The 24645-nt window shown below is 48.7% G+C and overlaps 2 protein-coding genes across 3 annotated transcripts; one reads left to right on the plus strand and one right to left on the minus strand.

Moving 5' to 3' along the window:
• Positions 1 to 10424: 10424 nt before the first annotated feature.
• Positions 10425 to 18375, minus strand: LOC125086719 (polyunsaturated fatty acid (12S)/(13S)-lipoxygenase, epidermal-type-like). The gene is given in 17 exon segments (XM_047706050.1): positions 10425 to 10918; positions 11024 to 11191; positions 11296 to 11395; positions 11820 to 11942; positions 12062 to 12209; positions 12212 to 12230; positions 12390 to 12476; positions 13567 to 13776; positions 13870 to 14031; positions 14762 to 14920; positions 15061 to 15169; positions 15259 to 15382; positions 15469 to 15549; positions 15702 to 15900; positions 16078 to 16178; positions 16181 to 16233; positions 18368 to 18375. Coding segments are annotated over 17 exon segments (2031 nt in total). The 3' UTR covers positions 10425 to 10738.
• Positions 18376 to 21578: 3203 nt separating this feature from the next.
• On the plus strand, positions 21579 to 24174 carry LOC125087068 (translation initiation factor IF-2-like). Of its 2 annotated transcripts, none has more exons than XM_047706956.1 (2): positions 21579 to 22917; positions 23213 to 24174. In XM_047706956.1, exon 1 carries the CDS (start codon positions 21705 to 21707, stop codon positions 22692 to 22694), a length of 990 nt encoding a protein of 329 aa, XP_047562912.1. In that variant the 5' UTR covers positions 21579 to 21704; the 3' UTR covers positions 22695 to 22917; positions 23213 to 24174. The 2 variants fall into 2 exon arrangements, with proteins under 2 accessions (XP_047562912.1, XP_047562913.1); XM_047706957.1 differs by having other exon boundaries at positions 21579 to 22753.
• The last annotated feature ends 471 nt before the right edge of the window (positions 24175 to 24645 follow it).

The raw sequence follows: 24645 nt of genomic DNA on the forward strand, positions 1-24645 counted from the left end.
GGCTCGATCCCAGGACCCTGGGATCATGACCTGAGCCAAAGGCAGAGGCTTTAACCCACTGAGCTACCCAGGCGCCCCTCATTGTGGTTTTGATTTGTATTTCCCTGATGTTAAGTGATGTTGAACATTTTTTCATGTGTCTGTTGGCCATTTGGTTGTCTTCTTTGGAGAAATGTCTGTTCATGCCTTCTGTCCATCTCTTAATTGGATTATTTGTTCTTTGGGTGTTGAGTCTGGATACTTTATAAATTTTGGATACTAGCCCTTTATCTAATGTCATTTGCAATATCTTCTCCCATTCTGTTGGTTGTCTTTTGGTTTTGTTGACTGTTTCTTTTGCTGTGCAAAAGCTTTTTATCTTGATGAAGTCCCAGTAGTTCATTTTTGCCTTTGTTTCCCTTGCCTTTGAAGATGTGCCTAGCAAGAAGTTGCTGTAGCCAAAGTCAAAGAGGTTGCTTCTCGTATTCTCCTCTAGGATTTTGATGGATTCCTATCTCCCATTGAGGTCTTTCATCCATTTTGAGTCTGTTTTTGTGTATGGTGTAAGAAAATGGTCCAGTTTCATTCTTCTGGATATGGCTCTCCAATTTTCCCTACACCATCTGTTGAAGAGACTGTCTTTTTTACATTGGACATTCTTTCCTGCTTTGTTGAAGATTAGTTGACCTTAGAGTTGAGGGTCCATTTCTGGGCCCTATATTCTGTCCCATTGATCTATGTGTCTGTTTTTGTGCCAGTACCATACTGTCTTGATGATCACAGTTTTGTAATAGAACTTGAAATCTGGAATTGTGATGCCACTGATTTTCATTTTCTTTTTCAACATTCCTTTGGCCATTTGGGGTCTTCTCTGGTTCCATACAAATTTTAGGATTACTTGTTCCAGCTCTGGGAAAAAAACTGATGGTATTTTGATTAAAGATTACATTGAATGTATAGATTGCTCTCAGTTGAACAGTATTTGTTCATCCAATCCATGAGCATGGAACATTTTTCCATTTCTTTGTGTCTTCCTCAATTTCTTTCATGAGTACTTTATAGTTTTCTGAGTACAGATTCTTTGCCTCTTTGGTTCAGTTTATTTCTAGGTATTTTATGGCTTTGGGTACAATTATAAATGGAATTGACTCCTTAATTTCTCTTTCTTCTGTCTCATTGTTGGTGTGTAGAAATGCAACTGATTTCTGTGCATTGATTTTATATCCTGACACTTTGCTGAATTCCTTTGAGTTCTGGCAATTTCGGGGTGGAGTCTTTTGGGGTTTCCACATAGAGGATCATGTCATCTGCAAAGAATGAAAGTTTGACTTCTTCCTTGCCAGTTCAGATGACTTTTACTTCTTTTTGTTGTCTGATTGCTAAGGCTAGGACTTCTAGTACTATGTTGAACAGCATGGTGATAGTGGACATTCCTGCCATGTTCCTGACATTACAGGAAAAGCTCTCAGTTTTTCCCCATTGAGAATGATAATCCCTTGGGGTTTTTCATAGATGGCTTTTATGATATTGAAGTATGTACCCTCTGTCCCTACACTGTGAAGAGTTTTAATCAAGAAAGGATGCTGTACTTTGCCAAATGCTTCTTCTGCATCTATTGAGAGGATCCTATAGTTCTTATCCTTTCTTTTATATGAAGTATATCACATTGATATATGTAGTATATCACATTGACTGATTTGTGGATGTTGAACCACCCTTGCAGCCCAGAAATAAATCCCACTTGGTTGTGGTGAATTGTCCTTTTAATGTACTCCTGGATCCTATTGGCTAGTATTTTGGTGAGAATTTTTGCATCCATGTTATTTAGGGATATTGGTCTGTAATTATCTTTTTTGGTGACAGGTAATGCTGGCCTCATAGAAAGAGTTTGGAAGTTTTCCTTCCATTTTGATTTTTTTAAATGGCTTTAGAAGAATAGGTAGTAATTCTTCTTTAAATGTTTGGTAGAATTACCCTGGGAAGCCATCTGGCCATGGTCTTTTGTTTGTTGGGAGATTTTTAATGACTGCTTCAATCTCCTTACTGGTTATGGGTCTGTTCAAGTTTTCTGTTTCTTCCTTGTTCAGTTTTGGTATTTTATCTGTCTCTAGGAATGCATCCATTTCTTCCAGATTGCCTGATTTGTTGGTGTATAGTTGCTCATAATATGTTCTTATAATTGTTTGTATTTCTTCAGTGTTGGTTGTGATCTCTCCTCTTTCATTCATGATTTTATTTATTTGGGGCCTTTCTCTTTTCTTTTTGATAAATCTGGCCAGGGGTTTATCAATCTTATTCTTTCCAAGAACAAGCTCCTAGTTTCGCCAATCTGTTCTATTGTTCTTTTGGTTTCCGTTTTGTTGATTTCTGCTCTAATCTTTATTATTTATCTTCTCCTGCTGGGTTTAGGCTTTATTTGCTGTTCTTTCTCAAGGTCCTTTAGGTGTAGGGTTAGGTTGTGTATTTGAGACCTTTCTTGTTTCTTGAGAAATCTTGCAGTCCTCCATACTTCCCTTTTAGAACTGCCTTTGCTGCACCCAAAGATTTTGAACAGTTGTTTTCATTTTCATTTGTTTATATGAATTTTTTAGTAAAAAATAAATTAGTAAACGTAAACCTCATTCATAATTCCTAAATCTAAGTGTTTTCTGTAGAGAAGTAAGTATGACAGTGCTCTGTTGTAATTACACCAAATCATGCTTCATAGAATTTTACTTCTGAATTATTATGGGTATACTGTCTGTTTCCCTTTTCCACTGTTTTTTTTTCTCCACTTCGTCATTTTAATGTGTTGTATTCTTGTGAGTGCCCAATTTATTATTTTTTAAGTTTTGTTTCAGATAGTAATGGATTTTTATTTTTTCTAATTGTGATAAAATATACATAACATAAAATCTATCTTGTTAACCATTTTTTAGTGTACAGTTCAGTGGTATTAAGTGTATTCAAGTTGTTGTGCCCGCTCATCTCCAGAACTACTTTCATCTTTTATAACTGAAACTCTGTACCCATTAAACAAAATATCTCCATTTCCCCCCATCCCAGACCCTGGCAACCACTACTCTACTTTCTACCTCCATGAATTTGACCACTTTTGTACCTCATATAGATGGAAACATAAACTATTTTCTCTTTTCTGATGGACTCATTTAATATACCTTGTCTTTAAGGTTCATTCACATTGTACCATTTGTCAGAATTTACTTCCCTTTTAAGGCTGAGTGATATTCTCTTATTTGTGTAGAACACAATTTGCTTATCTTTTCATCTCCCAATGGACACTTGGATAGCTTTCATCTTTAGCTATTGAAAATAATGCTGCTATGAATATGGGTGTACAAATAACTGTTTGAGTCTCTGCTTTCAAGTCTGTGAGGTATATACCCAGAAGAAGGATCACTGGATCAAATGGTAAATCTGTTTTTAATTTTTTGAGGAACCACCATATTGTTTTCTAGAGTAGCTACACTGTAAAATTTTACATTTCCACAAGCAATGCACAAGGATCTTGGTTTCTCCACGTCCTTACCAACACTTTTTATTTTCTCTTCTTATTGATAGTTATGTATAAAAAGGGGAGTATGAGGCTGGCAGGATCCTGTCATAATGGAATAGAATGGAGATATCAGTGTAAACTCAGGTAGATCATAACCCACTCTGACATCCTTCCAAAGAATACAGTTTGGAAAGGGTAAAGAACAGTAACCTTATATTATAGAAACCTGGCAAACTGCACCTCAGCCAGTTGGCCAAGGTTAACATCATGATGATGTCATCCATATAGGATATGTCCTTGATAACCTGTGATGACAGTGGCACTTACCTCTGAGGTCTTCTCAAGGATCCATAACACCAGTCTAAGCATAACAAAAATATTTGACCAATCCCAATGGAAGAACATTCTACAAAATATTTGACAACTACTCCCTCAAAACTGTCAAGGCCATCAAAAACCAGGAAAGTCTCAGAAACCGTCACAGCCATAGGACTCAATGTAACATAGATGAACTCTCAGAAAAGTACAAGATTAAAAAATAAGGAAGTCTGAATAAGGTGTGGACCTTACTTAATAATAATATACCAACGTGGGTTCAAGAATTATAACAAATGTACCAAACTAATATAAGATGCTAAAGGTAGGGAAAGTTGGGTGTGGGGTATATAGGAAGTATTTGTACTATATTTGCAGCTATTCTATAAATCTAACTATTCTAAAATAGTTTTTAAATTCCTCCTTTATATTTTATATACGATGCAGCTATTTGGGGTGTAAAAGTCTAGTTCTCATTCCTTTGTAGCTGACCAGCTCTTACTCTGGAAGCATTTTATAATGTTCTCTGTGTGTTTCCCATTCTTAAATTCATAGAGCATAAATATAAGTGTGTTTCCATGTATTTTCTCTCTGTCTGAGAGCCCTTTAAATATGAGGCCTTTATCCTCTCCTACTGACTTCTGCGGGAGTTCCTCATGGATGTGTTCTTCTGTTGCATCCCTCCTACTATTTATTGCGTGTATTATGTGCATTTGTTGACTAATGTTTTTTGTGCAATATTGTAGTTTATTCTTTTTATGATTTCTTGGTTTTTTTATGTACTAACATCTTCCCTTATCATCTTAAGTGTATTTATTATGCTCATTTAAAATTTTCAGTCCAGGGGCACCTGGGTGGCTCATTTGGTTAAGCATCTGCCTTTAGCTAAGGTCATGATCTCAGAGTGCTGAGATTGAGCCCCACATTGGGCTCACTGCTGTGAGGAGCTTGCTTATCCCTCCCCCATGCCCCCTGCTTCTACTCTCTTTCTCTCAAATAAATGAATGAATCTTAAAAAAATAAAACCAAAATTTCAGTCCATCTGTTCTAATCATCCTACTTCAGATGGAATGTGTTGTTCACCTTGTTGTCTTTCTTTTACAGTAGTTGTAATTCCCAACATATTTCATTATTTTGGCTTTTGAGTTCATGCTACTGTGTGTATATCAGCTACTCTGTCTGGAAATACATATTAAAGAAAGTACTGTGGAGACAATTCTGTTTTAGTTCCCATACATGTAAGGAATAAAGAAGAGATAAACCCCAAGGGAGGAAGTCTCAGGTACCAGTATAGCTGACACAGCACAGTGTAGAATCATCCATCATTAAACAGAGAAGCAACATTGGAAGGATGCCACATCACTGATACTTCTTCAAAGCCTGGGTATCTTAAGGATTTGGGAAGGATAAAGGAACATTTTTACAAAGCAGGTCAGTCTGTACCCGTCATTATCAGTTCATCTACCATGAAAGGCTTGGGTAGCACTGATATAATTCTGTAAACACCGCAACAGTGATCTGAACTTTTGCTACAGATTTCTAGGTAATGAGGATTGTGCATGGGGCATGGGGACCCAGAAAATGCAGTCCCCTAATCTTCCCTTTATATGCCTCCTCGTCCAGGCCTTTCCCACAGGGATCCAGTTGTCCATACCTGGTTGATGGCTGCATGTTGAGTAGCACATGTGAAGATACTCATGATAAGGAAATGACAGAGCTAGCTGATCCTGAGACTGGAAGGAGACAGGGAAACCTAAGAGAAGAAAAAACAAAATTTAGAAACTGAAACCCTGAAGGAGATAAGAAAATAAGAGCTGATGTTTTGTGTTAAAATTAGTGAGCACTCATTCATTCATTCAAAATATCTGCTGCATCAAAAAGAATAAAATAACTAGGCATAAATTTAACCAAGGAAGTGAAAGACCTGTACACTGAAAACCATAAGCCACTGATGAAAGAAATCGTTGAAGACACAAATAAATGGAAAGGTATTCCATGTTCATGGATTGGCAGAATTAGTACTATTAAAATGTCCATGCTACCCAAAGCAATCTACAGGTTCAACACAATCCCCATCAAAATTCAAATGATGTTTTTCATGGAAATAGAAAAATTCATCTTAAAAATTCATGTAGACTCTAAAGGGACACAGAATAGCTAAAACAATCCTGAAAAAAAGAAGAAGAAAGCTGGAAGACTCACACTGTCTGATTTCAAAACTTACTAGAAAGCTACAGAAATCAAAGCAATGCAGTGGGCATTGCTTTGTGGGCATGAAGACAGTCATATAGACTAACAAAGTAGAACAGAGATCCCAGAAGTAAACCCTCACATTTATGGTGAAATGATTTTTGAGAAGGGTGCCAAGACCATTCAATGGGGAAAGGACAATCTTTTTAACAAATTTATCTGGAAAAACAAGATATCTATACACAAAAGAATGAAGTTGGACACTTACCTAACACTGCATGCAAAAATTTCTCAAAATAGACCAAAAATCTAAATGTAAGACCTAAAACAGGAAAACTCTTAGAAGAAAACATAGGGCAAAAGCGTTGTGACCACTTGGATTGGGCAGTCATTTTGTGGATATGACGCCAAAGACACAGGTAACAAAAGAAAAAAACAGACAAATCAGACTTCACAAAAATTTTAAAATTTTGTACATCAAAAAGACACAATCTACAGAATAAAAAGGGAACTGAATGGGAAAAAGTATTTGTAAACCACATACCTGGTAAGTGGTTGATATCCACAATATAGAGACAACTCCTAAAACTCAAAAATAGCAAAAAGCAAACAAGCCAATTCAAAAATGGACAAAGGACTTGAATAGACACTTCTCCAAAGTATAAGATATAAGAGTGCCCATCAGGCACACGAAAAGGTGCTCAGTATCACTCATCGTTAGGGAGATGCAACTCAAAACTACAATGAGATACCACCTCACTCCCACTGAGATGGTTACTACCAAAAGAACAGAAAGTAAGTGTTGGTGAGGATGTGGGGAAACCAGAACCCTGCACTTTAGTGGGAATGTAAAATGGTACAGCCACTGTGGGAAACTGTGGAGTTTCTACAAAAAAATTAAAGTAGAATTACCATCACTCAGCCGTAAAAAGAAGTATAGGCTTGTCATGCACCGCTTGATGGACCTATAGGGTGTGATGCTAAGTGAATTAAGTCAGGCAGAAAAAGACAAATATACCATAAGATTTCACTCATACATGGAATCTAAAAAATAAAACAAAAGGAACAAACAAAAAACAGAAACAGACTCACAGATGATGGTTGCCAGAGAGAAGAGGAGTGGGGGGATGACAAGATAGGGAAAGGGGATTAGGAAGTACAGACTTCTGGATATAAAATAATTGAGGCACAGGGATGTGGTGCACAGCATAGTGAATCTAGATGGTAATTTTTTAAAAAGATTTTACTTATTTATTTGACAGACAGAGATCACAAGTAGGCAGAGAGGCAGGCAGAGAGGAGGAAGCAGGCTCCCTGCTGAGCAGAGAGCCCAATGAGGGGCTTGATCCCAGGACCCTGGGATCATGACCTGAGCTGAAGGCAGAGGCTTTAACCCACTGAGCCACCCAGGTGCCCCTCTAGATGGTAATATTAAAACAACTCTGTTTTGTGACAGACGGTACCTAGACTTATTGTGGTGACCATTTTGTAATGTATATAAATATTGAATCACCATGTTGTACACCCAAAATAAATACAATATTATATGTCAATTATTCCTCAATTTAAAAAAATCCAGTACCAAAAAAGGGAAGAAATAAATACACTTCTATCTATTAAAAATAAAAACAGAATTAGCATATGACCCCCAGTGATCCCACTTCTGGGTGTGTACCTAGAAGAGTTGAAAGCAGAGTCTCAAAGAGATATTTGTACACCGCTGTTCACCGCATTTTGCACAATAGCTAAAATATGGACGCAACGCAGGTGTCCACTGACCAATGAATGGATAAGCCAAGTGTGGCATATCTGTACAATAGGACATTATTCAGCCTCAAAAAGGAAGGGAATTCTGACAGGTGCTACAACATGGGTGAACCTTGAGGACGAGTGAAATATGCCGAGTGAAATAAGCCAGTCCACACAAAGATACATACATACGTATACTCCACGTCTATGAGATAACAGAGTAGCCTCCAATGTAGACACAGGAAGTGGGGTGGTGGACTCCAGGTGCTGGAGTGGAGAGAATGTAGTTAGTGTTTAATGGGGACAGAGGTTCAGTTTTACAAGATGAAGAGTTCTGGGGATGGACAGTGGTGACAGCTGTATGACAACGTGGACATACTTAATACCACTGACCTGTGCACTTAAAATGGTTAAGATGGTAAATTTGACACTATGTGAACTTGAACACAATTTTTTAAAGAAAGCAAAATCAAAAAGGAACTGTTATTTTTTTTAATTTTTATTTTTATTCATGGACCGACCAAGAAAAAAAATCGTCGGCTTACTTTCTCCTTGAGTATTTTGATGGGACAGACCCACTACTGTCTGGCACTGGTTGTTGCCATGGAGACGTCTGAGTCCAGACTCATTTTTCTCTCGTAAGTGACTTGATCTTTTTGTCCCTCAGCCCTGAGGGTTATTTATTCATCTTCAAAATCCAGTACCTTTGGGGGCACACCGAGACCTGCACCTGCCTCCAGGTTGCTCAGATGTGTTAGAGCAACGCAGACATAATCAGCAAATACAATCCCTTCCATCCACTTACGGACATTTGGGACTCCCTGTAGAGTATCCGTAAGTCTTCTCTTCTTTTCGATGGGGTGGCCTGCTTTGTCTTGTGGATTGTAGAAATGCCTTGTCTATTCTATCCCACAGGTACTCTTACCTCTTGGAAGGATGCCTTTGCCTTCAGGCACCCAGCGTTTCGATAGAACTGTTTCATTTGAAAAATCACTATCCGAGACGTCCCTTTTGAAGTTAACGGTTTTGTTTTTTTTTTTCCTTCCCTCTGACTACTTTTAAGGTTTCTCTCCCATCTTTGGTTTCCAGCATTTTTACATTTCTCTCAGGTTTGTTTTTTTTTTTTTCCCATTTCTTTAGAAGACGTGTGGTTTGGTTTGGTTTGGTTTTTCTTCACCCAGTTTGGGACTTGCGGTGGTATTTTAATCTGTGGCTGTGGATGTGTTTGAGTAATTGCCCTCTCCGTTGCTTGTGATGGACTCACTCTCTCTCACTTGGCGCTGACCGGAGAGATTACACCTGAGGAGTGAGGGGGAGCTGGAAATTCTGGCCTCATAGGGACTGAAGCCCACTATCCAATGGGGGCGCCTGGGAGGCTCAGTTGGTTGAGCATCTCCCTTTGGCTCAGGTGATGATCTAGGGTCCTGGGATCGAGCCCCGCCTCAGGCTCCCCGCTCAGTGGGACACCTGCTTCTCCCTCTCCCCCTGCTCGTGCTCTCTCTTGCTATGTCTCTCTCTCAAATAACTAAAATCTTAAAAAGAAAGACAGCTACACTAACAGACTTAACCCAGATATAATAGAAGGAGTTGGTCCAAAATATTTAGCCCAGCCTGGCTGAATGCTGTGGTCCTTTATCCTTTCAGTTCTAACCATAACTGCTTGCTTTCGAAATAACAGGAGATTGGTTTTGTTATGTTGCTTTTGGGTTGTACCAAACGAGAAGAAAAAAAAAAAAAAAAAAAAAAACGCAAATGCTCCAAAAAAGGAAACACACTAAGGCCACTTGGAGGCCTGGCAGAAGATTGGAGACAGTTCTTTGACTATAATATATATATATATATAATTTATATATAAATTAATTTTTGGACAATCCTGTGATTTTGAATCGAAATCCTTCTATGTGTCAGAAACGACTACAGAGGACCTGCTGTTAGAATAAAATAAGAAGGAGATGGAGAGATGAACTTGCACAGGGTGCCCAGCCTAACAGAACAGGTGCGGCTCCAGAACTCAGGGTGCTCTCGCACATTTTTACCTGTGGCTTCTTGGAGCAAACTGCAGGGAACGCCATTCACATAAAATAGCACACAGACAGTGCCGGACTGCAGGTCCAGCCAGGGCCCTGCGGTTTAATGCCTTTCCCGAGCTAGGGGGAGCCACCGCTGTAGGAATCACCACAGAGAAAGATCCAGAGGCAGCGTGAGACTGCTGTATGCAGAAGTGCCTGGGCCAAAAAAGAAAGTCAAACTGAGATACATCAAGATCGTGCATCTGAAACCCCCGAGTGCCGGTTCTGCTGGTCCCTTACTTGTCCCCTGCTTGCAGCGTGTCCGACTGTGGGCTTCTGCGTGCATTTGGATGTTGGGATTAAGGAGGAACAGAAATGAGGAGAGGGTTTATCAAGAGCCATGGGGAGGTAAGGGAGGGGCGCTGGGAGCAAGGCAGAGGGGAGGCAGGGCTGGGGAGGGGCGCTGTTGGCACGGGTTGGTTGAGGGTTCCAAAAAGCCTGGGGCCAAGAGCTGCTGTTGGCAGCCAGATCCCCTGAGGCGCTGGGAAGTTCTGTAGCTTAGCTTCGAGGGGTTTGCAGAACCCTTGGAGGAAGCACTGACTACAGGAAGACGTTTGTGTTCTAAGACACCGTCTTTGTTTTTCTTCCTTGAAATCTGAATGAGAGGGCGGGAAACAGAACATGTATCACCGACTTTATTATTTAATCAGACCTTTTTATGGATATGAAAGTCAAGTTCTCTGGGGAGAAGGACAGGGATGTGAGGAGTCCGTGGGTGACAATGTGTGGGGCCAGATGGACACTGAGGTAAGGCGACTGCGGGGGTGCTGAGTTCCAGAAGTCACTGGGAACCACTCCTGGTGAACTCTCCAGAGCCATTTGAGGCTGCAGCCCGGGGACCCTGACAACACAGCTGTGGGACCAGTCACTTCCCCAGAAGGTGTAGCCAAGGAACAGGAGGTCCTCAAAGGCACTTAGGGAGGGCGAAACTTGGGGCCTCTCAGATGGTGACACTGTTCTCTACCATGCTGGGTCGAAGGTACTCATAGGGCAGCTCCAGGCCTGCATTGCGGACCTCCAGCTCCTGGTCCATGGCAGCCAGCTCCTCCTGGAATTTCTCCAGCACAGCCTGGGGGCCAGGGCCTGAGAAATATTTCTCCTTGTGCTGCCCCAAGGCCATCTGAGAAGGGGAGAACAAGACGGCTCGGCCCTGGACCCCTTGGCTGAGAATACCACCCCTCCTTCAAGCCGCTGCCTCCCCCAGGACCTGGCATCTGTTTCTAACCATGACGGGCTGGCGTCTGCCGAGGAACTTTGTGAAAGTCTTCTGCATGAGGGCTTGGTGGGCAGTGGGCAGTGAGTCTACTGTATCCTTCTCTGTCATGTCCTTGGAGGTGGGTGGGGGCTTCCGCATGGTGCACGGGCCATTGGGGATCCAGGCATACCAGTCCAGCTGCAAGGAGGGGAGCCTCTCAGAAGTCCAGGCTGGTGACCCAAGCATCCAGATCCCCATCTCCTCCATCCCGGGAGCCCCTGGGGCTGACCCCAGCAGCCTACCTGGCCCAGGTGGGCAGAAGCATGCTGACCCGTGCAGGTAAAGATGCACATGGAGGCAAAGTGGCAGAGCTGAGCCCGGGATTCTAAGGAGACGGGGAACCTGGGTGACATGAAGAGAAGAAGAGGCTTTGAGACCAGGACATGGGCCCCAGGCCTCAGTCAGTACAAGGTATCTGGAGATTTGGAGAAGTTTCTGTCCATGGCCGTGGCCTCTAGAGTCCACAGCTCGCACGCGATGTACATGTAGGCGCTCGAGGAGGGAAAGTGCCCAAGGGGAGTGTGTCTGGTTCCAGGAGGTGCTCTGAGTGTGTGAGGGCAGGGAATGCTGTGCCAGACGGTGCAGAGGGAAGGGGCTGGGGACTCAGGATCGATCGTTCAGATTTCTGAAGGGTGCTCTGGAGGGGTGCCTGGGATGCTTGGGGAAACGGAGGCAGGGTGGCCTATGACGACGCTGTGAGATGGTGCAGATGGTTGGCAGGTGGGTGTGGGTTGACACGGGCCGGTGGGGAGGGGTCTGAGCTTACCCCCGGTCTTGGGTGCCCTGCAGCCCGGTCTCGGTGACCTCTCTGCACCAAGCCTGTAGCTCGGGGTCATCCCTCACAGCCGCATCACTCTTGTAGAAAAGACTGACCATCCCCTCCACATACCTGCTCCCCAGGCAAGAAAGCCCCAGTCTCAGGTGGCCGATGCAGGACCAGCTGGACCAGTAGCCCCCCTCGTTCTCTCCACCAAGCCCACTGGGTCCCCCCCTCCGTGTCCTTCTCACCGGCTGATGATCCGCCACAGTCTGAGGGCGTCTTGGCCGTAGAGAGAAGCCTTCACATCCAAGAGCCCGCGGTCAGCTAGATCGTCAGGGGAGCAGAGGGAACGGTAGGTCAGGCAAGCCGTAGCTCTCTGGAGAATGTCCACATGCCTCCACTGCCCGTGCTTACCACCTGAGGGCAACCCCGCAGCACGTACACCAGGGTCAGCCATGTCTGCAGGGAGGGCGTTCAGGGTCAGACTCCAGGTCCATGGTCCTGCTCAGGCCAAACAACCCTGAGGAACCTTCCACTGTCGAAGCCTCTGCCCTCTTCACCCATCCCTTTCCATACCAGATAAAAAATTCCCCATTTGGAGATAAGGTTACTCCGGGCCAGGACATTGATCTCCATGGTGTAGCGGAAGTGGGGGACCAGGAGCTGATTTGAGAGAGAGAAATGGGACCGTGAGGGGGGATCCCAGGATCCGTGAGCGGAACGGAAATTAAAGGACCAGGGATAGAGAAGGAGGGAGGGGTGGGTCTCCATGAAAATGAGTGACCTCCCTTTGCATTGGATTGGGTCAGGTTAAGATTTGGAAAACAGAGATGGAGCAACGTCTTCCCAAGGCCTTCCAAGGTCAAGGGTTTTACAGGTTCACTTATTTGCACAGTCTCGCGGTATCCGTAAGAATCCCAGGGATCTCCTGTCTCACACCATACTGGCTGCCACACCGACCTCCAGACCCGGCTTCCCTAGGACGTCGTTGGCTTCTCAGCAGCCTCGGACACAGATAATCTCGGCGCCTCTTTAACACTCTCTCCTCTCAGCCGCCTTGACATCATGCATCTTGTTTTCCTGCCCCATCAGTGGATGCCCCTTCTCTTGGTCCCCGTCCTCCTCCACTCCTCCCTCCCAGTGCGTGAAGGCCGGGCGCCCGACACTTCTGTCCTGGCCCGAATTCTCTGCTCTGGCTACAAACCCCGGACAACTCCATCTAGTACAATGGCTTTCGGTAGCCCTGTGTTCTCACAACCCTAAGATCTGTGTCTCCAACCCTCCCCCGGTCCAGGCACCCCAGGCTCCTATATCTGACCCGCCTCCGACATCTTCCGGTGTGGCTGTCTACAAGGGCTGGAACCCACATGTGCCCCAAAACAACTCTCGATTCTGCTCCCCACCGAGCACCATGGCTTCCTCTCATCCCTTCTCCCACCCAGGCCTTCAGTCCCTCACACCCTCCTCCTCAGTCACCCTCCAGAGCCCTCTCCGGACCTCTCCGACAGGAACGTCCCCATCCCTCACCACCCACCTGGCAACCTCCGGAGACCACATTTCAACAGCGCCCTTGTGAGACACACGCTCGCTCCTTCCCTGGGCCTGGGAGCGTGTCCGCATGTGTGCACATGGGCGTGCATGTGCCTGTCCACAAAGACGGCCACGGACCTCGCACACCACCAGGTTAGACTCCGCGCAGTGCTTCCCCGGGCTCCGAAGGGCAGCCAGATACAGAAGAGACACGGACGCGCACCTTGTAGATGGGATGCAGGCTGGGCAGGGTCCGCATGGTGGCCACAGAAATAACCTCCGCCATCAGGTGTCCCCGCCAGAGGTGGGACTGGAACTGGTGCAGCTGGAAGTCAGAGCTCCGGACCCAGGTCTTGGCCAGCAGCCAGGCCATAGGGGGGTCGGAGGGCAGGAACAGCATGGGTGGGGGGCATCCGGGATGAGGAGGCTGCAGCTAGAGCAGGGAACAGAGCGGGGGGCTCAGGACCTGTGCGCCAGGGTCTCTAGAGGGGACCCGTGTGTGTGACATGCACCTGGAGGCTCTCACCTGGATGACCATGGGTAAGAGTCACCAGTCAGGCTGGAGCCTCAGCATGACCAGAGGGGCCATCACGTATTGTTGTTTTAAGATGATAACATTAGGCTTGACCCCCTCCAGCAGGGAGAAATCGGCTTCGAACAGAGACCGATAAAGGGGTTGGGGTCACTTCTGGACTGGCCTTATTTCCTTTGGGAGCCTAGTCCCTCCTTTCTCTACCCATCAAGTCTTTCCTTTGAACCCCAATCTCACTCCCCCAACCCAAGCCCTGAACTCAAGGTTTCCATGCCCAGGGTCTCCCAACAGAGTTGGGGCTCCCTGAGGTGAACTCTCTGGTCTTCCACCATGACCCCTTCCCCCACAACCAGAGACCTCCCTGCTACCTCCCTTCGGGCTTTAGCCAGACGGAGCACAGAACAGTTCCGCCACCCTCCCCTCCAAACCCCCACAAAAACCCCAGTCTCTCTCTGGGGCTTTCATTCCGTCTCTCTTCCTCTTTCCCTCCAGAAACCTGAGCTTTTCCCCAAGGCTGGGACACATCTAACAAAGGAGGACGAGGAGGGAGGAAAGGAAGGAATAAGAGGAGGAGATGGTTAGTTCAGTTGCTTCTGATCGGGGTGGTTTCTGCCCTGCCTCCGCCCCACCCCTCCCCCAGGATGTTGGGCTACTTGGCAATGTTCTGAGGCATTTTTGGTTATCACAATGGGCGTGAGGGGTTCTAGCATCCTACACACACAGGACAGCCCCACAAGCTCTCTGGCCCCAAATCTCAGTGTCAAAGCTGGAGGATGCTGAGTGTAGATGGAGGAGAGTGTCAGAGTATTGATGGAGGAAATGGTGGGGCGGTGGGAGACAGAGGCACCATGGCTGGGCTGCTGGGTGCACCCAAGGAGCTCCGCACCTGGAGCTCTTTCTGTAGCTGCATCTTCAAGTCCTCCGTCCCTGGAGGCAGCACCAGCCATGCTGGGAGGCTGGCCGACCGCCTCAGGAGCATGGGGTTTGCACCGTTGAGGAACTGGTACCCAAAGAGCATGTCATCCTTCCAGGAATTTCAAACCCGCTCTAAAGACACCAGTCGGGGAGCATGCTGTGAGCTGGGAGCCTCTCATCCTACTCACAGATCCTCCCCATTACCCTCTCCCCCTCTTCTCTAGAAGCCCTGGGTTGGAAATATGCACACAGGTTTGGGGAGACGGTAACTGACCAGCCAGCGGGGGTCTTCCCGCGTGGGAACAGTCTTTGGAAATCCTCCAGTCTTCTAACTGGATTGGTGAGGTCCAGTGCCCCCTTGAGCACCAAGCCCTCCAGCCTGTGGAAAGAATGACAGTGCCAGGAGATCCAGGAAGGACCCAACCTGGCATCTGTGGAGCAAGTGCCCACCCTCTACCCCGCACATACGCTCTTGCCAGCGAGAAGGAGAAGTCGAGATCCTTATCCTGGCGGAATCTCTCACTCCTGGGAAGGTCCCGCGGAGGCGTTCTCCCCACAACAGGCAGGATTAACCCATCTTTCCAGGAGCCCCCACCTGGAGGAAGAAGGCGGATTCGGTGATAAGGGGGGTTGGGTTTCTTGGGCGCTGGTAGGGGGATCAGAGGCTTGCTCCGGCTCACCAGTACGCCGTCTTCCTTTCCTGGAGTTCCTGTTCCCGGTGCGTCTTCAACAAGCTCTGGTCGTTGCTCACGGTCCGGGCTGGGCAAGGGCACACGAGCACCAGGTCTCCCCAGACCTCGGTCCACGCGGGTCCCCCCTTTTCCCCTCTCCTGCACCCCAACCCTGCCCGTCTTACACCCAGCATCCCGGACGCCCTCTTCGTGCCGCCCCCGTTGCCCCACCGCCCTCACCGGTGCCCTCGGCCAGGCAGACGACCCGGTTGCCCTGCACCCAGCTGTAGCAGGGGAAAAGGGCCTTGCCCTGGGTTCCGGAGCCGCGCACGGAGATGCAGGTGCAGAACCAGTCCGAGTCTCTCAGGTCTTTGTGCTTGCGCAGCCTCACCAGCAGCAGGTGCCCCAGGTGGACCCGGACGCGGACTTTGAACTCCGTCTGTCGCGGGACCCGTGCGAGCTCAGACGCCGGCTTGCGGCTCCCCCGACCGGCGCGCGGGCGCAGCTCGGAGCCCGGCCTTCCCCGGAGAGACCCGAGTCCGGCTGCAGGTGCCCCCGCCGGATCCCCGCACCAGACGCCCCGCCTGCCCCCGCGCCCCGCGGGCTCCGCACCCACCTCGCGGCGCAGCGGCCGCAGCTGCTTCCCCAGGTCGGCCTCCCCGTGCTCGCCCACCAGCCACAGCTGCACCTGGTTGCAGGAAAACGCCAGCAGCAGTACCCGGTGCCCACGCGGATCATGTACTTGCCGATCCCGCTCGGACTTGGAGGGGGCCTGGGGGGGATTAGCAATTTAAAGCGTGTGAGTCCCAGCCCCCAGGAAGCCGCACCCAGACCAGTGTCCCTGGGGCCTGGGCTCCCAGGGTCTCCGCCTCCCACCCACAGGTTCCTCTGCACTTGGATGCACGTGTCCCTGCCACCAGCTGGACGAGGTTTCTCGGCAAGGTGCACCCCACCCTGGTCCTCTTGGAGACACTCCCTGGTGCCAGCACCCGCCCACTCGCGGCCCACCCAAATAGTGAATAAACAGAGAGCAACAGACAGTGGAAAGGAGGGAGGCTGGAAGTGCGGGGGTGTTTTCAGAGGAAAGTGAGTAACCATCTTGACAAAGATCCGGGGCTTTCCATTGAGGACAAACAGGAGATAGTGCCAGACAGGTGCACGAGATGGGCTTGCTGTCCAGACTCCCAGCCCAGAGGGGCAGTGGGGAATTCCCCTTCAACTTCGTCCTGGAACTTCCATGGGGCTCTCCTGAAGCAGGCTCTTCCGGGCCAGCGCCCTGCCTGAGCACCTGTAAGGGGCCCCACCAGCACCCTCCCACCAGGGTCCATTCCGCCCCAGGCCCCTCCTGATCCTTGGCTCTCCTCGACCTCCTTGGAGGCAGTTGCTGTGCTCTGCTCGGACCCCTCCAAATTCCTTCTTCCATTGCTCCTTTCTCTCCATCCCTCCCCAGAACTCCTGCTCGGGTGGGCTTGCCTCTTTCCTGACCCTCCTGCTCTATTGTGAACAAAAGGTCTTGGGTCCATAACCTTCTGCTTCTGCACGTTGAATTAGTCCAAATCACTTGATCCAGAGGGAATCGAAAACCTTAAGCGTTTTGCTTGAAAGCGGAACCGTAAATGACTCGCCACCCACGAATGTTTTTATATAGGGTGGGAGTTCTCGAGCGTGGGTCCACAGTAAGAGCTTCCCAGGGTCTTTGCCATGTAAACCACACCCAGATGCGTTCACAGCGTTTAAAAGGGAGCTCAGATCTACGGTTTGTGTCGACTATGCTGAGTGAAATAAGGCAACGAGACAAACACAATTACTATACGGTTTCACTCCTATGTGGAACATAAGGGATAGTGCAGAGGACGGTAGGGGAGGGGAGGGAAGACTGAATGGGAAGGAATCAGAGAGGGAGACAAACCATATGAAATTCTTGACTCTGGGAAACAAACAGGGTTGCAGAAAGGGAAGTGGGTGGGGGGAGGGGTAGCTGGGTGATTCAAGAGGGTCATGACTGTTATACTCAACTAATGGATCACTGAACATTATATCAAAAACTAATGATGTACTGTCCCTTGGCTAATTGAATTTAAATAAACTTAAAAAGAAAACAAAAAAGGGCGGGGCTCAAACCTCAAGGTTCTTGTGGGGGAAAGACTAAATTCAGCGTCTCTCCAGATCTTTAGTCTTCCTCAAACCATTACAGCCGTCCTGTCTGCTGATCATTAACTTGACGGCGATTCTTAAACGATCCTTGATTATAGAGTCATAAAATAGCCAACTTGGTTTTAATAAAAACAATACCTTTTTGTTTACTCATTTCTTCAGTTTGTAAATTTCACAATTACAATAACATTTACACGGGACACAGCAGTCGGGGCGGGTGTACACACTCTTCTCGGCAAACAGAAGTCTCAGCCGTGGGCGTCGAAGTGCCACGTGTGGCAGGAATGAGGCTCCCAGCCACGTGCTTCTGGCACACGGTGGGCCTGTGGGTCTTTGTAGGGGACGCTCTGTGTCAGTCACCTGCTAAGGTGGCTCACCACGGGTGATCTGGAAGCTTCGTTGTAAAATCCACTTGCTCTCTGATGCCGCCTTGTCCGCTTCAGCCACCTCTCCCGACACTCGAGAATCGGGGACCACGAGTGATCTCAGCACTCACCACACAACATGTCCACAGAGCTATGTCTGTGCCATCCCTCGGGGACTGTCTTCTGCAGTCACACTGTTGCCAATAAACCCTTGATTCTTCCCTCCTCCGCGTCAGCTCCAACCCCTGGCCAACTTCCCCTCCACTCTGTAACCTTCCAATGTCCTCCAGAGCCTGAACGTCTCCTTAGAGAACTTTCTGACAGCCTGGCCCCATGTGCCCTCCACCGACCCGACCTCCAGATCTCTACGTTTCGCATGTCACTTGCCCGCCCATCCGATCGCAATTTAGTGTCATTTATTGTCACGTAAAACCCACCTGCAGTATGTCACTCTTACTGTGGTTTATCTTTCTGTCTTTGAACTTTGTGCTCTCACACATCCTCTGAGGGAGAGCGTGGAGAAATTCAGAGCTTACCTCTGCTATCCACTGCTGGTTGCTTGTGTGGATATGATGGTCTATACAAGTAATGTTTGGTTCCTGCAGCAGGTTTAACTTCACGCTCACCCTTCCTATTGGGAGGGAGAACTCCTAGAGCAAGTTCCTTCAGGGCGATATCCCAACGCCATTGTCAGGCTGGACGGATGTCCCAACTGCAGTCTCTTGGCTTCTGTCTGTTCATGTACAGGAATCACTGAGCACCTCCTCTATACCCTGTAAGGACTGCGGAGAGGTAGACTCCGTTGACAATGGACCCATCTCCCCACAGGGCAAAATTTATTTAGATTCTTTTAGGCCTTCTTGGAACTCCTTACTAGACTCAAAACTCTCCAGTAACATTCCTTCATTCAAAAGCCTCCACACCAAGAGCAAACCCTATTTTAGTCTATGCCGCCAAATCCAGAAGATAAATCGTTCCCTGTTCTGAAATTGCAGTGCTCCCTACCCCTGGGGCATTGGAACACTTCTGGTAACTTTTTTTTTAAATTTTTAAATTTTTATTTATTTGACAGACAGAGATCACAAGTAGGCAGAGAGGCAGGCAGAGAGAGAGGAGGAAGCAGGCTCCCGGGCGAGCAGAGAGCCCGATGCAGGGCTCGATCCCAGGACTCTGGGATCATGACCTGAGCTGAAGGCAGAGGCTTAACCCACTGAGCCACCCAGGCGCCCCGGAGAAGGTGCCTTTGATGGGGCTTTGAGTGCACTGGAGGGCAAGGGTGTCTGAAGATCCGCAAAGTCAGCATTTCAGGCAGGAGGTCAAGAGGAGGGCAGGAGTAGGTCATCACAAGCTGTGACAGCCACACTGGCCGGATGGAGTGGACAGCCAGCGTGAACCACTCCTGAGAGAAGCCGGGATGATGATGACAACACCTGTTGAGGACCGTCATTCTGATGCTGGTGTGGACAGCACATGCAGGAGCCAGAAATGGGAATGAAGGATGCCAGTCTGAACCCTACAAATCCAGGCTTGTATCCCTATCTGTGCGTGAGCAACGTGGTCCTGGGATCAAGCCCCACATCGGGCTCTCTGCTCAGCAGGGAGCCTGCTTCTTCCTCTCTCTCTGTCTGCCTCTCTGCCTACTTGTGATCTCTGTCAAATAAATAAATAAAATCTAAAAAAAAAAGTATAAAAAAAACAAAAACAACCCACCAATTATCCATCCCTGGGCCTTATATCCAGGAATGCTGGATTTAGTGGTGTCTGTGAAATTAAGTAAATATATCAAATTCACAGCTTATTTAGGAATCCTAAGTATTCCCTGAAGAGTTGATCATCCCAGTTACGGCTGCATCAATGAAGCAAAGTTCCTCCAAATTGAAATCAACAAAAATTATCCAAGAACCACAATGACTCAGGTCAAGAAAGGTGGTCTAATTTGGCATGGCTGTCACCTGTTATGTGAATGCATTCTGCACTAGCAACTCTTCTGAAAACAGAAATGAATTACATGAAACAAATTTCTACTAGTTTAGTTATTACGTATGTCTTAATTTGGTTACTTATGCAAACATTGCCAGCCCTGGTATCAGCATATCCTGTCGTTATAATAATAGTTAAATTCAAGCATCTCTCTTACATTGTTGACTTTCTCATTTCACATTTTTTTCCTCATTTTTTATTCTGGTAATATGACGAACTATTTGTCAAGACAGAAGAAAGTATTTCACGGAATGGTTTGTTGGTTGGATTTTTTAAAAAGATTTTATTTATTTATTTGAGAGAGAGAGAGAGAGTGAGAGAGCATGAGAGGGGAGGTCAGAGGGAGAAGCAGACTCCCCATGGAGCTAGGAGCCTGACCTGGGACTTGACCTCAGGACTCCGGGATCATGACCTGAGCAGAAGGCAGTCGCTTAACCAACTGAGCCACTCAAGCACCCCTGGTTGGATTTTTTTTTTTAAAGATTTTATTTATTTATTTGACAGAGAGAGATCACAAGCAGATGGAGAGGCAGGCAGAGAGAGAGAGAGAGGGAAGCAGGATCTCTGCCGAGCAGAGAACCCGATGCGGGACTCGATCCCAGGACCCTGAGATCATGACCTGAGCCGAAGGCAGCGGCTTAACCCACTGAGCCACCCAGGCGCCCCCCCTGGTTGGATTTTTGACCTTGACCTTGTGGATGGTGGATGGCAGACCTATAGGTTTCGTAGAGTAAACGTGCCTTGAGCCCACCGTCAGCCTTCCTGAACTGTCCCCTACTCGCAGAGAGCATTGTACCTTCTTCACCTGTGTCTTGAATGTTTCCGTGAAATCATGTACTCGAGAGTGCTTATCTCAGAGAGATGCTAAATTAAACTTGTTGAAGGAAAAGGATCCTGTCATGAGGGTCTAGACGGGAGGGCTGAAGTCTGCAAATGAAAAACACAAGATGGGCTGGGCTTAGCACCAAGGGTTCTTTGTCCCGAGAGAGACGGCCAGCACTCAGAACCACTGGTGTGTCTGCCGCCAAGGAAGTGGACCCGATGAATAAAGTTGAATTGTACAAAGTTATTTTTTTAAAGATTTATTTATTTGACAGAGAGAGAGATCACAAGTAGACAGAGTCAGAGAAAGAGAAGCAGGCTCCCCACTGAGCAAAGAGCCCAACGCGGGGCTCGATCCCAGGACACTGAGATCATGACCCAAGCCGAAGGCAGCAGCTTAATCCACTGAGCCACCCAGGCGCCCCTACAAAGTTATTTTTTTTTAAGATTTTACCTATTTATTTGACAGAGATCACAAACAGGCAGAGAGGCAGGCAGAGAGAGAGAGGAGGAAGCAGGCTCCCCGCTGAGCAGAGAGCCCGATGTGGGGCTCGATCCCAGGACCCTGGGATCATGACCTGAGCCAAAGGCAGAGGCTTTAACCCACTGAGCCGCCCAGGCACCCCTTCATAATTTTTTTTTTAAATTAAATTCCTTATTAGCTATTTTGAATCTTTTATTTAAAAGATATAGAACAGGGGTGCCTGGGCGGCTCAGTGGGTTGAGCATCTGCCTTCAGCTCGGGTCATGAATCTGGAGTCCTGGATCCAGCCCCACATCGGGCTCCTTGCTGGGCCGGAAGCCCGCTTCCCCCTCTGACCTCTCCCTCTCCTGCTCGCTCCTCTCTCTCATTCTCTCTCTCTCTCAAATAAATATCTTTAAAAAATAAATAAAAGGTATAGAACACTGATGCGTTTCGAAGATGAGCAGAAAAATACCCGGTTTGCAGCTGTTGGACATTACTAGTTTCTACTTTGCAGAAAGCTGGTTCGGGATCGTGCACGGTTCCCTACCCATCTGCTGGGATTGTATCTGTTCGTACATTGACTTTGCTTCTAAAATAAAAGGGGGCGGAGTGGACCCGATGGTGACCCAGGCCCATGCAGGACCGAGCTGCCGCGAGAGGACGGTCCCCAGCCCCTCGGGGAGCCTGAGGGCCCGCAGGCAGGTCCCCCCCAGGCTCCGCGGGCGCGGGCGGCGGCTCTCGGTGCAGTACCGCCGGCGGCCGGCAGGTGGAGCCCCCGCGCAGCCCCCGGCCCGGGCCGGCCCTGCACCCTATGAGCGCGGCACCGGAAGAGGTCTCTCCGCGCCTACCACTCCCTCCTGCCCCTCCCCGCCACGCGGGGTGCAGACGGCCGGTCTCGCAGGCGGGGTCGCGCAGCCGAGGAACGTGCTGCTGTTCCAGCGGGAGAGGCCGAGGCCCCGAGCCCGGTGTCGGGCGCCCCGAGCCCGCGTCCCAGGCCGGAGGGCGCTGCGGGGGGCACTACGGGGCCGCCCCCGGGAGCCGAAGCTGCAGCTGCGGTCCGCCCGCCCAGGCCGAGCCCGGTGCCCCAGGCTGCCCCGCACCCCCACCGCGTCCTGCTCGGGCCCTGGGACAGCAGCAGGCTCGGCGGGAAGGGGAGGGGTGCAGCGGGGCGGGCGGGCCCGCAGCTGGGCTGGGGGTAAACCCTGCGGGGCAGCAGCCATAGTCCAGCTTCGAGCAGGCCTTGCACCCCACCCCCTTCTCTCACCTGCTGACCCCTCGCTTCCCGGGGGAGCCTGGACCTGGGGGTGTTTCCCTGTGTATGCTCTGCTCCCTCCTCCCCGCAGATGCCGGGAGGCCTGCAGACAGGGGAAGGAGGCCCCTGGAGATTGTCCAGGTCGTGGAAGAAGACGTCCTTGCCTTCCTGCTCCCACTGAGCACCTGCTGTAGGCCTGGCCCTTTGCTAAGCCTGTTTGGGGGATGGAGGAATGGGGGGACCAAAGGAAAAGGTAAGACGGGACCTCTGCAGAGCGACCTCAGGCACTCACCGAGGCTGGCCGAGGCGTCCAGCGATGAGGAGGCCTCGGGCACCACTCCTGCCTGGGAAGCCCAGGGAAGGCGACACAAGGAGAGCCACAGGCTGGTCCTGTGCCCGAGGCAGAGGGGACAGTAGGTACAAAGACGAAGACGACGAACCGTTTACTGGAAGGTGGCCGGTGGGGAGGGTGGATACAGAACAAGTGATTCAGGGGCGGTCAGGTGTCCTGCTCAGGGGGCTCCCAGCGCAGACATGAGGCGCCATGACCCGACTCACAGGGCAGCTTCTTAACTGAGCAGAGACTCAAGTCCAAGTAATGGCAGAAATTGAGCATCAGCCCCGCGTGTGTCTGTGCCCCAAGGCCAGGGGAGCGGGATATATTGGATAGAGAGGACTTGGTCCCTTTTCTTGCCTTTATTGTTCCCCGCAGGTCACAGATGCCTCTGTTCAGCTCGCTGGTTAAGGATGGAAGTGCCTGGACAGGGACCAGCATTGTGCACTCTGCGAAAGTGTCTCTGGATAATGATTCTGATGTCCTCTCTCTCTCTCTCTCCTGTCCTGACCCTGGGGCAGCACCACATTTCTTGGCTCGTAGCCTGTGCTTCTGACCTTCCTTCTGAGCTTGGTGCCCAGATAACTGCGTCTCTGCCTCGGTTACCAGGAGGTCTTGCCGGAGGAGCCCAAGCTGGGTGCCCAGGGAGTGCCAGCAGTGGGCCTGGACCACCATGTGCGATGGATTTTTGCCTGGGTCTTCAACATGGGCTCCACCAGCTTAGGTCAAGAAGTCAGATCCTGGGTGGAAGAAGGAATATCGGAATGCTCTCTCCACAAGCCTTAACAAGTGCTCACTCTCAGGGAAACACCAGTGCTCCAGAAGGGTCCGGTTTTACTGCGGAGTACCCTACCGCACGCGCAGGGAGGGCTGTGAACTTCTAATAACCTGCTGTCTCCTCGTGGGAATTGCCAACAGAAAGCAGATGGAAGCTAGCTAGCCCGTGTAGCCAGGGCCCCCAAGTGTGCTAACCCTGCCGCAGGTGTTGTCTCTGAGAGATCCACGGTGCCAAGGACAGGTGAAGCCTCCCCACTCTGGGTAAGCTCTGAGGGTCTGCTGAGCACTACCCAGGGAGCTGCGCTCCCAGCCTGAGAGAGCGAGCCCCAAGGATGCACCAGGACTGGGAGAGGCACGGGGTGGAGGTGGAGGGCAGTCTCCCGCAGAGTTCTCAACTCAGCGCGGAAGTGTATGTGCTGTGTTTACGCTTTCAACACCAACAGAGTCACTTCTGCTTCTCCCGAAGGAGGAGAATGAATCTTAAGTTGTTCATCTTGAACCTTCAAGACCAACCGGGCTGTTCTAAGATTTGCATACAAACAAAGCTCCTTTAAGAACTGCTGAATGAGGGGCGCCTGGGTGGCTCAGTGGGTTAAGCCGCTGCCTTCGGCTCAGGTCATGATCCCAGGTCCTGGGTTCAAGCCCCACATTGGGCTTTCCGCTCAGCAGGGAGCCTGCTTCCTCCTCTCTCTCTGCTTGCCTCTCTGCCTACTTGTGATTTCTCTCTGTCAAATAAATAAATAAAATCTTAAAAAAAAAAAAAGAACTGCTGAATGAGCTTACTATTGGGTGTTTTTATATTAAGTGAAATGCATCTGTAAGCATCACGAATCTGAAACAACTTACAGAGGCTCCTTAATGTCCATGAAGAAGAGAGTAAAAGATGACTTCTTTTTGGTATAATTTTGATATTGGGGGGGGGAGTCTTCTCTTTCTTTTCTTTTTTTTTTTTTAATTTTTTATTTTTTCAGCATAACAGTATTCATTATTTTTGCACCACACCCAGTGCTCCATGCAATCCGTGCCCTCTACAA

The sequence above is a fragment of the Lutra lutra genome, chromosome 16 (assembly GCF_902655055.1).
Source record: "Lutra lutra chromosome 16, mLutLut1.2, whole genome shotgun sequence".
NCBI classification, from domain to species: Eukaryota; Metazoa; Chordata; class Mammalia; order Carnivora; family Mustelidae; genus Lutra; species Lutra lutra.

Bases quoted from the DNA above. Each gene is read 5' to 3' on its own strand.
- LOC125087068 (XM_047706956.1), top strand. From the start codon at position 21,705: ATGAGCAGAAAAATACCCGGTTTGCAGCTGTTGGACATTACTAGTTTC.